This window comes from Pan troglodytes, chromosome 7, assembly GCF_028858775.2.
Source record: "Pan troglodytes isolate AG18354 chromosome 7, NHGRI_mPanTro3-v2.0_pri, whole genome shotgun sequence".
In the NCBI taxonomy this organism is placed as follows: domain Eukaryota; kingdom Metazoa; phylum Chordata; class Mammalia; order Primates; family Hominidae; genus Pan; species Pan troglodytes.
In genome coordinates, this window is record NC_072405.2 from 118311502 (window position 1) to 118329773 (window position 18272).

An 18272-nucleotide genomic window follows, 5' to 3' on the forward strand; every position below is an offset into this window, starting at 1 on the left:
TCTTTCAACAGGTCATACAAAAACTATGCCAATAGTAATGATTCAAAGCAATGAGCTAAGTTTTTAAATGAATAAAGGAAAGGTTTCTGTAATTAGAAAGAGCCAGCTGCACCTAATAAGCAGAAGGAATTAAAAAAAAAACAAAAAAACTTTACTGTCCCTTGCCCACGGAAGACATGTAATCTCTAGGCCCCTTCTTTATATGTTAAGTTAAAGACTGCACAGCAGGCTGGGCGTGGTAGCTCACCTCTGTAATCCCAGCACTTTGGGAGGCCAAGGTGGGCGGATCACCTGAGATCAGGAGTTCGAGATCAGCCTGGCCAACATGGTGAAACCCCATCTCTACTAAAAATACAAAAATTAGCTGGGCATGGTGGTGGGTGCCTGTAATCCCAGCTTCTTTGGAGGCTGAGGCAGGAGAATCGCTTGAACCCAGGAGGCAGAGGTTACAGTGAGCAGAGATCGTGCCATTGCACTCCAGCCTGGGCAACAAAGAGCAAAACTCCATCTCAAAAAAAAGAAAAAAAGAAAAAGAAAAAGAAAGAAAAGACAAGAGTGCACAGAAACAGACAAGCCTGATGGGTTACAAGGGCCAAATCTAACTGGCTAGCTGCCATTCAAGACAAGCTTTGAGAAAACTTAATCCTTTTCAGGTGACGTTACTTGTATTCTACAACATCCAGTTGATCTCCTCAAATATTTTCCTTCCTCTCCTCTCTAAGCCTTCCAGAGAGTGTTTAAAGTAGCAGAAAGTACTGTTTTTCCATCCAATGAGCCTCAGATTACACCATACTGAAGCTACTGTATGTTCAACTCAGTAGCTTCTCTGAAAGCTATTAACAGAAAACATTATCAGAAGATGTCTAATCGAATTCAGGCTTCCAGAAGGTTTGCATTTCATTCCTGTTAGCAAAAACCAACAAGTCTTTTTTTTTTAATGTCATTTTACTACTACTGTTTCAGTAAGCAGAAACTGTTGGAAGACTTCTCCTCCCTCTGACAAGGAATGGCTTGACACAAATCAAAGCACTTTATTCACTTACATGAAGCTCACCCACTGTCCCAGCTAAACACGTATCAACTCTCTTTTCTAAGAACCTGCAATTAAAATGGAAGAAAATAAGCTTATCATCTGCTTTACCTGTAAGAATTGTGTTTCATAGTACAAAAATATCTATAGCTGAAAAAGGAACAGTTTTTAATAGAAAATTTTCAGCTAATAAATGTGGTAAGACTTAGAAAAAAAAATCACTATTTTGCAACCCCTAATGAAACTGTTAATTCAGACAAATATTAAAATGGAGGGTGATTGGGCTGGTACCACATGAACCCACTGGTTAATCTCAGCATGACTAAGAATGGCACAACGAGACATTGTGTGCCTCCTGGTGTGATGTAATATGAAGCACTCAGTATCACCTACACAGTGTTCCAGCCAAAAAAGTTGACCCTGAATCTAATCCAACCTTCAAGGAGAACTTCTAGTTCACAGAAATTGTGGAAGATTGAGGAACAAGTTAAACAGCCCCAACAGGAGAACACATGGAAAGATGTGAGATATTCTGCAGAAAATTGACTTTTCTTTTTCAATAAGTCAATGGCATTGAAAACTGAGTGGGAAGGAAGTACTACCCTAGAATCAAAGAAACTTTAGGTACATACCCACCAAATGCAATGAGTGGGTGTTATTTCAATGCTGATTCAAGCATAGCCACTGTATAAAGACATTTTTGAGGCAATTGGGGAAATCCATTACATACCGATTATTAAGAGGTGCTATCAAGAAATAACGAATTTTGTCAGGTAGACTAATGACATTGAATTTTGGAAAGAAAATCTCTATTTGTAAGAAATACACTCAGAAATATGTAGGGTGAAATGATGTAATATCTGCGATTTTCTTTACAACATTTCAGCCAATAAAAGTAAAACAGAAAATAAAGAATAAAGTCAGTGTGGCAAAATGTCAATATTTGTTCAGTCTGGGTGAGGCATATGTAGGGCTTCATCTCATTACTTTTTTACGTTTCAAAAATTTCACAACAGCTTTAAAAGAATGTTCTTACTAGCCCTTTATATGCAGCACACAAGCATGAATAGATCAAGCCCCTTGGCAATGCCAGCATTTGACACTATTCAAAATCAGAGAAGACTAGTTTAAGACACTCTAACACCAGAAGCCATGTATAGTAGGCAATATTGAGATTTCACTAATGCTCCATAAAGAGCGCTAGCAGCTCTTAGAGGACAGCTAACTTCTTCAATAAAAACAGCTAAGGCCAGGCACGGTGGCTCACACCTGTAATCCCAGCATTTTGGGAGGCCGAGGCAGGCAGATCACAAAGGTCAGGAGTTTGAGACCAGCCCTGTCTCTACTAAAAATACAAAAATTAGCCAGGTGTGGTGGCACATACCTGTAGTCCCAGCTACTCAGGAGGCTGAGGCGGGAGAATCACTTGAACCTGGGAGGCAGAGGTTGCAGTGAGCTGAGACCATGCCATTGCACTGCAGCCTGGGTGACAGAGTGAGACTCCGTCTCAAAAACAAACAAAAAAAAACAGCTAAACTGAATGTTCAGCTTCAGCTGATAGAGATGAACAGCAAGAAGCCAAGTTGATGTACAGATTTGTTTGAAAAAGTAATAAAGATGCTGTAATAAGTAATAAAGAGGTGACTCTGAGTTTGTGTAGTTTCACACAACTTTAGAGGCAGAAAGGAACTTGAGGTTACATACTCCAAACACCATACACTTATAAACCATGTCTAAAGCATTCCCACCCTCAGGGCCATGGTATGCACAAGTCCAGGTGGTGCCATTAATATTCTTGCTTTATGTCCAATATACAGTCTGTAGCTATATGCAGTGATCCTACCTCTACTAAGTATTCCACTTCTATAACCACTACTTGTTATACTAATAATATTATGGTATAATTAACAATATTCCACAGGGTTGTTATGAAAATAAGGATTTAAAAGACTACCGGGTATGATGCAAATGGTATTTGTTATGGGTTGCATTGTGTACTTAAAGAAGACATGTTGAAGTCCTAATTCTCAGTGCCTGTGAATGTGGCCTTATTTGCAAATAGGGTTTTTGCAGATGTAATCAAGTTAACATTAGGTTATTAAGGTGGGCCCTAATCTAATAGAACTGGTTTTCTGACAAAAGAAATAAACCCAGAGGTAAGACAGCCATGTGAACATAGAAGCAGAGATTGGAATTCTACTGTTACAAGTCAAGGAACACCTGAGGCTACCAGAGGCTGGAAGAAACAAGGAAGGCTCCTCCCCTAGAGTCTCAGAGAGAGCATGAACCTCCTTGCATCTTGATTTTGGACTTTTAGCCTCCAGATGGTGAGAAAAGATATTTCTGCTGTTTCACACCATCCAGTTTGTAGTACTTTGTCACAGCAGTCCTAGGAAATTAATACTGTATAATAATGTGTGCTGCCCATGCATTTCTTAAAGTAATGACTCTAGAAAAGAATATAAGATAGGTTAAGAGCCTTCATCTGGTTTATTCTTGAATCTAGGTAAATATTTCTCTTAATGCAACCAATTCTTTCTGCAATTACATTACATTATAACCTCAGAGTAAGTCAAAAATCAATGAGAAAACCTTGTGTCCGACATCCTATTCTTCCATTGTTGGTGCATGTATGTGTGAACACACACACACACACACACACACAGAGTCTCGCTCTGTTGCCCAGGCTGGAGTACAGTGGCACAATCTCAGCTCGCTGCATCCTCCGCCTCCCGGGTTCAAGTGATTCTCCTGCCTCAGCCTCCCGAGTAGCTAGGACTACAGGCATGCACTACCCCACCCAGCTAATTTTTGTATTTTTAGCAGAGACGGGGTTTCACCATGTTGGCCAGGATGGTCTTGATCTCTGGACTTTGTGATCTGCCCGCCTCGGCCTCCCACAGTGCTGGGATTACAGGTGTGAGCCACTACGCCCGGCAAGTTCTTTCATTTTAAAGAGTAAACTCTACATGTTTCTGATTAAGATTTCATTTGTAAATTCATCCTGTCATTCCTAGCCATTGAGATCTTTTTGTAACCAGTCATCCCACATCCTAAATGTCCTGTTCAACTTCATATTATGCAAAAGTGTGGTTAGCCGACCACCTGTCTTCAATGAAATCATTAAGAAAATATTGTTTCAGACAAGGCTGAAGACAGGTTCCTTCTGTATACCCAGGATTCCCACAGAGTAGACATCAATCCATTACTCACCACTCTCTACCAAATGTAACTCACGAAAGTAACTTAAGATGATATACTTGCATTTCTCTACCTTGTCTGAAAGGGTTTTTAAGCCTATTATGCCTTCATAGGTGTGCCAGATAGTATTAATAAAATTTTGTCTAATACTTGTCTTCCAGTCTAGCAACCCATTAAAGAAAGCAAAATATCTGTATGGTATAACCCATGCTGATTATAGTTATATTGAAATCTCAAAGTTTCTTATAATGAAACATCCTACAAATTAGCATCATGGTCATGTAAGAATTGAGGTATACACCTTCTTTTAGAAATTCATATTGAATGTCAATATCTAGCATATTACTGAAGTTTACAACAATGATGCAGAAGCATATGGTGCAGAATCTCAAGAAGCAATTTTAGCTAAGAGTCGTGGCACATGCCTGTCATCTCAGCTACTCCGCAAGCTAAGGTGGGAGGATCGCTTGAGCCCAGCCTGGGCAACACAGCAAGACCCCATCTCTTAAAGTAGTTTTGTTTAGTGTCCTCTCTTCAGGAAGGCAAGAGTCTTGTATTTTGAGTTCAAGCAGCTGTCAACAAGACTTTATATTTAACTACCTATTAGATACCACATGCATTACAGATGGCTGTGGGGTGGCTCTTACAGTGTGAAAGGTCCTTAGAGTTCACTCTTGAGAGTGTTGTCAAGTCACCAGCTTTAAAACACTCTCACGAGATGCTCTCTGCTGTTGGAAAGAGGCAGCTTCCAAAGTCAAAATTCCAAAGAAGGGTCTCTTCCATTAGTGGATAATTTTCTAAATATAAACTTTAATCTTCCTCTTCATAAAATACTTTTTTTCTTTAATTCCAAAAATAAATCACATTCGTTTTTCACATGATCGACCTCAAGTTTGAGGAAATGGTCTTGTTCCTGCTCTTTCCTTTCCCTAGGTCCAGCCTGTCACATTTCTTAAACTTTTCTCTCTGAATTCAACAACAACAAAAAACAACTGCTTGATATGCAGAAGCTTGCCAAGCCTCCTGAACAGTTATTCATCTGAGTCACTTTCAAATAAAAATCATGTTGAGATCACCCATAGTAGCTGCAAAGAACTAATTCCCCTCTGCATAGAGAACAATTAAATTACACTAAACTTATGATTTGGGAAATCAGTTTTCAAGGGGTAGTTTCCAAAGCTCTAGATCAATTTTCAGGGTAATATTATTTAAATGAGGGGAAAAAAGAACTTTCATAATTGACAGGATTCAGTCAAGAATCATATCAGCCACTGCTGATGTAACTTACTGACCACCAGGAGTGGTGCAAATGGCTTCTCTATCACCACAACAAACTAACCTCAACCCACTAATAGTGCTTCTGGGAACGACTGCTGTACATTTATCAGACACCAGTGGTTTTTCAAATTACGTAGTTTCTTGACCCTAACAAAGTTTCTCAATTGCACTATGCTGGGTGAAGGAGGGTGGCCACAAGATATCTTTCATCAGTGGAAGGAATGCTATGGATAGGACAGCTCTGATTTTTCTGAAGTCCTTGGATAAGTAAAAAATATTAAGCTAGTTTCTTCATTCCAGTTACCCAACCTACAGCTATTCTCCCCCACTTCCTCATATCTCCTTAGAAGAGCCCAGAACTAACAAGCAAGAGTTTCTCAAAATTCCCTTAAACACACACACATCTGAAGAAAGTGAACCTCTAGAACGTCATCAAGAAGCAAGTATCAAAATAAACATAAGTTCTTGTAGACGTTCTTCCACCTACTAGAACTACTCAGAAGATATGACAAGTCAAAGACCAGGATTCCCTTCTTTTAATGTCTGTTTAGGTATGGTAACATGGGAGCTGCAGGAACAACTCTTCCCAATACACTAGACCAGCCAGGTGTCTCACCCAGGGCAGAGTTTTTAAAGACCATCTATGACAGTAAAAGAGCAGGGAATGACAGATACCATAGTTACCCCCAAAGAGTTATATTTTGGGGGGTGAGCAGATGATATGTCATTTGGTCATAGGATATTAATCTCCTATGATTCAGTTAAACTTCATGGGGATTGCAGAGGAGGTCTGCCAGCTGAATCAACAGGGCAAAGTAAGTCTTCAAAATCTTGGAGGAGAAAAAGAGTGAATAACTAAACATGAATTTTAATGATGATACAGCGCAGATCATTCAACATTAAAAGCCTGCTTTTGACTACCAGGAAGAGGCATGAGAACACAGCATGTGAGGTGAAAAACAATGAGATGGCAGAGAACTTTTTTTTTTTTTTTTTTTTGGAGACAGAGTCTCGCTCTGTCACCCAGGCTGGAGTGCAGTGGTGCGATCTCGGCCCACTGCAAGCTCCGCCTCCCGGGTTCACGCCATTCTCCTGCCTCAGCCTCCCGAGTAGCTGGAACTACAGGTGCCCGCCACCACGCCCGGCTAATTTTTTTTTTTTTTTTTTTGTATTTTTAGTAGAGACGGGGTTTCACCATGTTAGCCAGGATAGTCTCGATCTCCTGACCTCGCGATCCGCCCGCCTTGGCCTCCCAAAGTGCTGGGATTACAGGCATAAGCCACCGCGCCCGGCCGATGCCAGAGAATTTTTCGGCCCCAAGTCATACTTTATTACACAAGGGGGAATAAGAACTTAAAAATACTTTGGCTGGGACAGAGCGAGACTCAGTCTCAAAAAAATAACAACAACAACTTTGGCTTTTCAGAATATTAGACAATTTTTACAATTCTCAAAGGGCCAAAGTATGAGAGAAGCATTGAAATAAATAGGTCTCTCTATAAATATTAAAGAATTTGAAAAACAATTAATTGGGAAGTATTAATTTGCAGTCATTTGGGCAACTCCAAATTTCACCAGTTGCTTACATTTTAGGGCATTCATCTTATGTAAAACATCTGAATTTAAAAAATAAAATAAAACCCACTGATGATTTTCAAAGTGGCTGTAGAAGCTGGAATCTACCTGCATGTTAATTAAATCTGTAGCTTTCACATCTGTGTCTCACAGATACTAAAACAGTGAGGTTGGTTCAGTTTGCCTCTTGGTGAGGTCTTGTCAAAAGGAGATTAGCGATCAAAACAAGAAATGCTCAGTAAGACTGAAAGTTCTTTTTATTTGTTCCTTTGTTCTCTCTGTGATGACATCAAGATGACCACAGTGTCCATGGGGGGAGCAGAGCAGGTTTCGCCCCTGAACCAATAGGGCAAAGCAAAGGAAGCACAAATCCCACAAAATTTCAGAGAACAAAGCACAGGGAAAAGAATGCAAAGTGTGCCCTCTATTGGTCCATGTGTTTTCATTGCTGAGGTGATTAGTTGGCAATTGTATCCAGCAACAGGGGAGGGACTAAGGCCTTCATGATACAAAAATTCTAAAATGTGCTGACACAGAAACAAAGATCTAGCAGGAGCCCACTTGGCCAGAATTGAAGAGTGCTAAGCCCCAGTTCTGGCCATTCTGTGAACTGGCAGCATGATGCCTCAAGTCAGATCAATGCCAGCACCACATGTCACCAGCTGGAAAGCTACAACAGCTATTTCTAAAACTATATATTAACTGTTTTCTTAATGAGATAAAAGTTAGATCACATGAGAAGTTTTAACAAAACCCCTATACTGTATATTTGTGTTGTACTTTTATAAACTCTTTAGTGGGATTGAGAGAATTTAACAACTATTGTCTTTGAGTAAGGAATTACTTGCCAAGTAATTATTTACTGAAATAAATCTTGAGAGAGTGCTTCCAGTGTGGCTTCATATTGTTAAATATAAACATAGCAAATGGCTGAAAACTCACACAAGGAAAATAAACTTTTAGAAAACAATTATGTGTATCACTTTGAAGCAGTCACTTGGCATCATGCTAATTTGGAAGGTCCACCTCCTATTTTTTAAGCCAATGCTCCTTAACCTATTGAAGGAAAGAGATGAAACTTGGACCTCTTTGAGACTTTAGTGAAAGCTCTATATTGTCCCTCTACACCACAAAAAGCAACAGAAAATGTTTTTGCTTCTAATTTCAGGAAGCTTACAAAAACCCTAGCCCTACCTCTGGACCCCAAGTTAAGAAACCCTTCTGAAAACAAATGTGCTGAACTGGGTAACTTCTATTTTATAAGTGCTCTTTCAGCAAGAGATGAAAATTGAAAAAGTTTTAAGTAAATTGTAAAAGGTTTTCTCCAAATGACTAGATGAGAAAAGCTACCTATAATCACTTTCTCTACATTTTAGAGTAAAAAATAAGAAATATTTAATACCTTTGCTCTGACCCTTATTATTCTAACATGTGTTAAACACAAAATACACATACACACCCATACACACATACATGAACACATGTACAGGCAAGTACACACATGCACACACACATTTGTTCTGGCTATAATACTAGAAATGTTTCTATAATTCATATTCAAAAATAATTTTAAAAATTACCAATGCAAGTATGCAAATTTTTACTGAAACATACTTATGGTCCTGCCCCTCAATTACTCCACCCCTCAGCCTTCAGTTATTTAATATTCATTACTTTATTAGCATAATTATGAGTTGTAGGAAGTTCTGGGGATCAATAAGGGTCTGTGGTCTGAAGAATTTTGAATGGGGTCAAAGGGAATTTCTTTTCTTTGAATTAATGTTTATGTTGAAACATACCGTGTACAGGAAAACCTAGCGAATTCAGGAAAGTTGGATCCTAGCTCTGTTCTCTTCCTCTTAACTGTTAGTTTTAAAACCACACGTTTCTATAAGCAGCTCACCTTCTGTATACGTCAAACAGGTCCCACTTCATTCAAAGGACAGTGAAATGTCAGTGTTCTCCTGGAAGGCACTACACAGAACTATGTGGTCTCTTCATACTTACAGAACTTGTTCTAAAATACATACACATCTGTATCTCTCATGGGTATGTCCACATAGCTACATTTATTATACTAAAATCATAAATATAATAACTAGGATTAAATTTTTTCCTGTACTTATATTATTAATATGAGTATATAGAAGGCAAATACCACTTTCTTTTATTTTATCCTAAATTATTATTCATTCATATGGTCAAAGTGTTTGGGGATAAAAATCCTTTATTGCCCGTTTCTATAAAATAAGTATTTTTTAAAATATGGGTTACCAGCCGGGCACGGTGGCTCACGCCTGTAATCCCAGCATTTTGGGAGGCCAAGGCGGGAGGATCACCTGAGGTCAGGAGTTCAAGACCAGCCTGGCCAACATGGCAAAACCCCATCTCTACTAAAAATACAAAAATTAGCTGGGCATGGTATTGGGCATCTATAATCCCAGCTACTTGGGAAGCTGAGGCAGAAGAATCACTTGGACCCAGGAGGTGGAGGTTCAGTGAGTCAAGATCGCACCATTGCACTCCAGGCTGGGCAACAAGAGCGAAATTCCATCTCAAAAAAAAAAAAAAAGGGTTACCCCACTACCACCAATTTTCCCTACCATACCCACAAATCACCTGTCACTTGGAATACTCAATCATTCAAATAACAAACAAGTATACAGATACACAGACACTAGTGTACTCGGAGAAATTCTGAAATAATCAGAAGAGACTTCAGAATGAGTACTGGGCTGGGAATGCTTTTATACCTGTTTTTTTTTTAATTTTTCTTTAAACTATAAAGAATTATAAATAATGAGAATACCCATAATATTTAATCATTCAAACATCAACTATGTGCAAAGAACTTCAATTTTTAAAAAAACAGCATTTCTCATTAAGTCACCAAAATAATTTTAAGGGAAAACAACAAAAATGTTATATACAATGACTTTTTGTTCCACTACATTTTGTGGAGAAAGCACTCTAAAAGGTCTAGTTTGAGCAGTACAAAGATAAAGTACCGTAGTTCTGCCTAAGAGAAGCTTAAAATATGATGATACATAAGGCAAGATAACCAGAAAAAAAGGAAAAATAAGAGTCCTTTAAGAATAGCCCAGATATCTAAGAAACTATGAGGGAATAATTGATTTTGGCTTTAGAAAGGAAGGCAGAAAATTCCAGGAAAGCTTCACAGAAGCAGTGGCATTTTAGGTGGGCACCACACACATGCTCAACAGCGCAAGAGCTTGAAAACACATGGCATGCCCGGAAATGAAGTTATCTGGGATAGCTTAAGCCAAGTGTGCTTTCAAGGTGGTAGAAGGTTGAAAGCAGGCTGTGGTCAGATGGTGGGGAACGCTGACTGCTATAGAAAAGGCTGGTGTTTATTCGGCAGTCAATATGGAGGCCTGGGAGGTTTAGGGTTTATTAGCAGAGAAGTAATATGATCAGATCTGTGGTGGAGAAAAATGGAATGTGGCAGCACTGTAAGGGATGGAGCATCATAAGTGGATTGAAGTAGATGCTGGAGGATGAGGAGTCTATGAGGGCCTGAGCTAGGAAATATCTTTGGGAATGGAAAGGATGAGATGGATATAAACTCACTAATCCGATATAGTTTAGGCAAGAACAAACTGATACGAGGCAACAGAAAAGTCAAAGACTATAGCGAGGCTCCCAGCCTTGGCACCCAGAACTCCATGGATAAAAAAAGAATATAAGCAGAGGAAAACATTTGGGAGGGGGCACAGAAAAGAAAGCGAATTGTAAGGTTTGAGTATGCATGGAATATCTATCCATATTGGCAGTAATTGGGAGATCTGAGTGTAGGATAATCTGAAGCTGAAAGAAAAAAAAAGAAGAAAAATTGAGCCTAGAATTAAAGGACTTTATGTAGAAATGACAGTTCGAGAAACAGGGACGGGTAAAATTCCCCAAGGAAATGAATAAAGGTGAAGAAACACTAGTCTACATTCTCAGTGAGGGAACCAAAGAAGAGAATGGACAGAAAATAGGAGGTAAAACCAGTGTAGTGTCACTAGCCAAAGGAAAGAGGTGATAAGATATCACCACAGGAACAAGTCCCAGAGAACTGTACCGATGCTGGACTTGGCAATGAGGGGAGTATGACTGGCCATTAAGAAACCCCTTTCTAAAAATCTCTGTACCCTCCACTCAATTTCGCTGTGAACCTAAAAGCGCTCTAAAAAATAAGTCTAACATTTATAAACTTTTAATATTTTTCTTTTTTGTTAATTTCTTTAAAGAAAAGAAAATCTTTTTATTAAAAGGGTGAAGGTAGAAGCCAAATAGTAACGGATTGAAGAGTGAATGAAACAGGATTATCAAGCCAGAGGAGGGAAGGGAAGAAGTGAAGGAAAGCAGAAGAGATTGGAAAGAAGTGTGAAGAAGGAGGGAATCAGCAATTTTGGGATTAGAGGAACGGCAGCATGCTTGAAATAAGGGTGACTGATCCAGAAGGGTCCTAGAGGAGAGAAGAACAGGTGGAAGGTGGGCTTTGGAAAGAGTAAAAACACTATCCCTACCCAATCTTATTCTTATTCTCTCCCTGCCACCCCCTTTCCCACCCACTCCCATCTTTTCATCTTGTCGAAGAGAAAGATGAAAAGGACTAGAAAAAAATGAGTGAAAATCTTTTAGTTCTGAAATCCCAATCCTCCATAATTATACTATACTCATCGCTTTCCCTACACACACACCCATGTATACACGTATGCATATATACCTTCCCTAATATATATAAATATACATTATGTATACACTTTAGTATTAATTAGCATGTTTTCTATTTATTCTGGATGAACATACGAAAATGTATAAATATAGATACGCAACACTGTCTTCACCTGATCAGCCCTTGATTGCTGCAGTTAATGGAGAAAAAATAAGCTTCATGTCATCTTAAATACAGAAATTTTAAAACTTTGTCATCCCAGAGTTTATCACCTCCTTTTAGCAGAGTAGTTATCAAACTTATATCAAATACAATCTGTCTGTCCCCTATTTCCTGGACTTGGGATGGATAAGGATACGTATTTCCAAAAGAAATAGTTTAAAGGCAGTCAGTTGGAAGGAAAGAAGTACCCTGGATATTCCACAAACTGGTCAGTTTGTCTCTAAATAAGAGGTGGTTTTGCATTAGGGAACTAGAAGTGTCATTTCCAACTTGTGATTTCTGTGAATATTGGATTCTAGCCAAGCTGGATTTTAAAAGCAAATAAAGAAAGCCCAGGGCCTAGGGGAATGTCACCTATTCTGAATCACTTCCAAATTTCTGTGGCAAAATAAGATGTTAGTTTGAGCACAGCAACTTTCTGACCTCTCTGTACTGGTAAGACCCTGCCTTAAAAAATTATGCAGTTATGTTGGAAGAGAAAGCAGCCAATCAAAAAAGAGAAAAGAACAGAACATGTTTATGTTGCAAAGTTAAACATCACATCAGCTTTTCTGAAATACTTTGGAACTTAAAGTAAGCAAGTGTACAAAATGTGTTTTGAAACTTTTTCATTTAACTGTAGGTTAGTATGTTCCATGTGTCATTTTGTATTTTGAAAGAATATCAGGAGAAGTAAACTATTTAGAAAGTATTTGTAAAAAAAAATTCTAATCTTTTCATTAAATTTTTAAGAACACAAACACAAATTAATTTATCTCTATAAGGTTTAAGAGAAAATGTTTGCTTTCTCTGGCCTCAGTTACCAGAAACATGCCACAATATTTGTGACAAACTCTTCCTTTTTATGGAAGAAACTATATCTAACTTTGTGAAACAAGGAGTTATTAGAGGAAGGAGAAGCTGAGGATTCAGTACGGAAAAGGCTACAGCAAGAAACACTAGTCATAGCACGCCCCCTGCCATCGGACCACCAGAAACATGAATTATACATTTGGAAACCTTGCTGCATTGAGAATTATATCAAGCAGTTTTCATAAATCCCTGGTTAAAATATCACAAGGTATAAAAATAGAATGAGGGAGATATAAGATTAAGTCATTACATGCCATGCTCCAGAAATTCCAGGAGACCACAATAAAGTTATGATTTGTCTATCCACCTTTCAGTAATCCAGTCTGAAATGTGGCTTACAACCATTCCAAAAAATGAAAGTAATCGAAGAACTCCACTTAACATATAAATCAATCATAAGTGGTTTCAAGACCAAGACAGATAGTAGGGGTTAACAATAGCCAATCATGACTATTTTGAAGGGGGAGTCAGGGAGACAAATCTTAATATGCTACATGGAGAGAAAAATAAGAGTTATTAATCAGCTTTTCAAAATGTTGGCATGTGTCTCCCCTCTAAAAGACATTGTCAGTATTGTATTGTGTTTGTGCCTAATTAATTTTTTAAAATTATTGCAACCAGGCCCCATTAGTGACTATCAAATGCATTTTTATAATTTTTCAAAATAAGGGGAAGAAAATATGGTAGGTGGGTAGTCTTATTGTTCGTGATGATCTCCCCCATTTGAAGTTTTGTCCAAAAGTAGAGACGGTCAAAATACTATTTTCTCAATCGTCTGGCTATATGTTGAAATAAAATATACCGTTAAATGATATATTTGCTCTCCATTCCAAACTGGATGCAATTGATTTTAACTGACTAAATTATCTAATCTCTGCCAAGAATTTTATTTCATTAAGAAAATGATATTATGGAGCATGTGAGATCATAGAGCAGACTAAACATAATGCCAAAGGAGTTCGGAGAATGCTCCACAGTGAAGGTTTGATTATTTGCAGATGGAATATGGAAAAAAAAAAAAAAAAAAGAATCAGGTCCCAGGGGTAAGCCTAACCAATCCTGGTACCACTGCCACCTACTTGTAGCACAAAGCCAAGAAAATAACTAATCTTCCAAGCTACAACACCTTTTATAAAAAATACCAATTACTTTTCTTCTTGGAAAATAATATTTAACTGACACTATCCAAAACAAAGGGGAAAAAGGGAAATGTTGGTATCACATAGGCCCTAACATGTCAACTGTCACTGCTGACATGATTTGGCCAGTAGTCAAGCATTCACTGAGGAACTAATTGAAATCAATCTTTTTGGGGAAAGCCAATTGTTTGGTATGCACAACAATTGGTGTAGGATCAATCAGTGGACATGAGATCAATTAAAACCAGCTTAAGTTTGTGAAGAGGGACAATTCACACAACTTGAGTTAGATCTCTATTCATTTCAATACTCTCACAATGCAATCCTTAAGCTTCCCTGCAAAGTAGAAAAGCTACTATCACCCTACACTGTCTGGCCAGCCCTTTAAGTAGTTCCACTTTTAATTAAAAACACAGTACACCCTTTGTTGGTACAGATAGTGTGGTCACTTTTAAGGACGACAGTTATTTTAGCCAGAAACTTGGGATTTGTAAAGGGATATCTGTTGAGAAGAAGAAAAAAAGTTTGATTTTTTTTTTACACCCTTACCAATTTACACGTTCTTGAAAGCATTTGAATTTTATTAAATCGAAAGGTTGATTTGGCATAAGTTACTATTGCACAATTTAGAGTTAGACTGTCAGTGCTTTGGGATGTGGATGGTAATCGTTACAAGAGATTTTGCTAAAAGTAAGCTTTGAAATAAATAGGTTCTGCTTCAGATACCTAAGAAGGCATAGGCAGATTCTTAGAGATGGCACTGCAGAGAAGGCATGCAGTATCCCTTCTGGCCGCAGGAGTGCTGTAATGTCCTTTTCCACCAAACAGCATCTCTGCATTAAGTTCTACTAAAACAATATGCTTGGTTCTTCCCCACTTAACCACAATGGGACAGGCAGGGTGGATCAGAAAGCCATCACTGAATTAGCAAGTCATCTAATAAGGATCTGGCAAAGGATTTTAGACATTTCTCTATTTTGCAGACTTCAAGCACTTTAGTTTTTGTAAGTAGACTGCAGCTTTGACTTATAAAAAGAGGAAAAGCCTCTCCAAACACTTTTGACCATAATGTAATCAAAAGTTGCTGGCTCTGCCGAATACTCGAAAGAAAGTACTGGGATTGAGAAAGGAATCAGGAGGGGAGGAGAGAGGAGATAAAAAGGGACTTTTTCAAGACAAGTATCAATATCAAACTCTCATGGCCTTTGGGAAGAAATTTCTCTCTAGTATTTTTAAGTAGAATAATTTCTGAAAATAAACAATTTCCAAAAGTCAGAAATCGGGGGGGAGGGAGGGAGAGAAGCTGGAGAAGGTTTATTCTTACAAGCCGCAGATACAGAGACAATTGAAGCGCAGGGACTACAGAAGTCGCACACCATCAGTTATTTGGAGCTCTGCGCTCAGGTGGGCCAATCTCTAACTCTGCCCCTAGGTGAGAACAGCTTAACAATGTCCTAAAAAGCCATCAAAAAAATAAGGTTCGGAAAGTCCTCCTCAAAATCTGGATGCAGGAGCGGAGATTATATACAATGAGTTATAAACAAATCACATCACAGATCGAGTGAGATGTTTACATCTTGGAGAAAAAGTCAACATTCATGAACCCGGCGACAAATTCTAATTGCGCAAAAGTCCAAAGTGCCGAATGAAATAGACAGCTCTCACCAGGTCCCTGGGAAAGGGCTGCTGCGCGCCCTTCCTGCGCGGGTAATTCGATGTGCGTGTGGTGAGTGGTTTATGTTTAAATCCACCCAGAAAATTGAATCGTGTCTAGCCGCCCTTCTTCTAAAATGCAGTTGGATTAGTTGCATCTCCAGCGGACTCCGAGACAGAAATACGCAGTAAATCTGCAGGAAAGCGAGTTCCCCGAAACCTTTCTGGAGGCTTCCACCCGCCTTCTCCGCTACGCACAAGTGATGGAGAGGGAGAGAGCAGTTAAAAAGCCGCAAGTGAATTTCATTGAGAACAGAAGCCTCCACCGGTGTAGCTGCTTTTGCAAAGCAAATGGAGAGAGCAAAGTGGGGCCTGTTTTAAAAACAAACCTCTGGAGGCGAGGACTCCCCAGAAAACCAGCGCGGGAATTGCTGCTTAATTCAGAAAGTTCCCATCTCGTCGCAGTTTCCAGAAAAAAGAGATCTATGTTGGCCTTTTTCTGGAAATGGAGGTCCTCCCCCTCGACTTGGTACCCCTCCCAAGCTCCGGAATACAGACACACGCTTGGGTACACCCACACACCACACACACACTATGCTAGGTCAAGTCCGAAGAGATCTGAGGCCGGGTTTGGGGCGCACGTGGATGGGGAAGATAAAACAAATGAGCTACAGGGAAGATGGTTAGGAGGACAGAGAGAAGAACAACGACGACAAAAAAAAAAAAAAAAATGCATGCCAGATAAGAAATACGTCCTAAAGAGACAAGTTTAGATGAGGAGGTGGGGCGGCGAACATGAGTGCGGACCGCACGACTTAGCCCTGAGCGCCCGATTGGCGCCCGGCTCGCCGAGCTCCCAGCGCGTCTCGCTCCGGCTCCCCGCGCCTCCAGGGTACAGAAAACAGAGTGTTTTGTAGAGCTCCAGGGTCCTAAAGGTGGGGACTGGGGACCCGCAAAAGCTGGGGTGGAGAGCACAGCCCTGACCATCTGAGCCCCCGGAGCCAGGGCGTGAGTGAGCGCCGCCACACGCCATCCCTGAAGCCCACCACGCACCTTTGGCAGAGAGGGACCCACCTCGCTTACTGCGTCTCCATCGGTTGCCTTGGCAGTGGCTGTAATCCATGCAGTTCAGAATGATGAGGGCAAAGGAGAAAAGGCGAAACTGCATCTGGGCGGTCGGGCGGGGGAGAGACGCCTCTCAAAGTCTAGGAACTGGAGGGCTCGCCCAAAGAGCCGGCGCCGGCCGCGCTGCTGGGGAGGACTCAGAGGGAGACTCGCCACTCACCCCCGGGCCGCACCGGTCAGTTCAGCGCGATCAGCATCTCTCCGCCACGAACCTGAGAGACAAGAAGCGAAAACAGGGTGTGTGGGGGATGGAGAGAGCCCCGGGGAGGCAGCTGCGCCTTCGCGCGTCCCAATTTAAAGAAGAGAGGGAAGGAGGAAGCGAACCCACTGCCTAGCACGAGCCGCGGAGCGGCTTAATCCAGAGCGGGCAGCTGCGGACGAGTTGGAGAGGAAGGTGATTATAATCAGTGAATTAGCAACCTCTGCCGAGCCCTAAGCTCCGACCCCGGGGCATAATGCGTTGTGCCGGCGCTCCGGGGAAAGGAAAGAACTCTAAAGGCACTGAGAGCTCAGGGCTAAAAGAACGCTCTTAGGCCATTTGGAGTCCACGGCGGTGTATCCAAGCGCCGCAGCTGCGGCTGCCTTGGTGTGGGTTGCCTACCGTGCGCACGTCTCGGGCGGCGCGGCCTCCCTAGGCGCGGTGCTCCATCCCGGGCTCGGGAAGCGAGCCGCTTGGTTAGCACGTGGGCTGGGGAAAAGTTTGCCGAGACCGGCTGGGAGCGCCTGGCAGCTCTGGAATTCCAGCGGCCGCCGCGGGGTTGGCGACGCCAGGCAGGAGCGCGGAGCGGCGGGTGCAGCCACTGGGATGCTCCGTCCCCGCCCGCGAGCGCGGTCCCCAGGCAAGGGGTGCGCCCGCTCACACTCTCTGCCTCCCTAACCAATTGTGTCGCTTCCTGCGCTTTCTCCACGGTCACTTCACAGCTAAGATTTCTTTCTTTCCGAGCTGTAGAAGGCAGAACGCTCTCGGGAGGACGAAGTGATCCGAAGGGATGTGGCAAGCGCACTTTCCGATGGAGATGCAGACCGGCTGAGGCTTGGGATGCTTCTATAAGTAGGTGGTGCTGTGGTCCAAGGCATCTAAGTCTAGGCTGCCTCGGAGTTCCTGGGTCCTAAAGCCAGAAATGTCCCGGTTTCCCTGAGGTCCTAAAGAACGTTGACAGCCAACAGCGCGCCTAACTTGGAGCGAATCCTCTTCGGGCTTTCCAAAGTGCGGGGGATAGATAAAGAGTAGCTGGGGAGAAGCCCCCTGACCTTGCTGGGTCCCAGAACCCGGCTGCTCACCCCCAAGGGGTCCTCTCCAGCCCTCTAGGGTCAGTTCCAACCTCAGCGCCAACCTTTCTGCAGGGAGATCTGACTGAAGGACTGATGACTCCCTTTAAACTTTTGCAATATGCCACAACTCTGCCACTTTTTAATTTACATCTTGTCTGTGTTTTGCAGGAAGGTATGTTAGCCGGCTGAAATTATTCATAAAACGCGCCCCCACTTTGAGGAGTGAAATGGGTATTCCCAACAG

General features: G+C 41.2%; 1 protein-coding gene across 3 annotated transcripts in view; it reads right to left on the reverse strand.

The window, feature by feature from the left end:
• RSPO2 (R-spondin 2) overlaps nucleotides 1-17939 on the reverse strand; it is a 191536-nt gene extending 173597 nt beyond the window's left edge. Inside the window, exons 1-2 of one of the 3 annotated variants that reach the window (XM_001135096.6) lie at nucleotides 17358-17939; nucleotides 16706-16968 (exon numbers count right to left, since the gene is read on the reverse strand). In XM_001135096.6, the coding sequence (XP_001135096.1) occupies nucleotides 16706-16799 (94 nt within the window). In that variant the 5' untranslated portion in view covers nucleotides 16800-16968; nucleotides 17358-17939. Of the gene's footprint in view, nucleotides 1-16684; nucleotides 16969-17357 lie in introns of all 3 variants that reach the window. The other 2 variants (XM_009455801.5, XM_009455800.5) reach the window with 2 other exon arrangements.
• Between the last annotated feature and the right edge of the window lie 333 nt (nucleotides 17940-18272).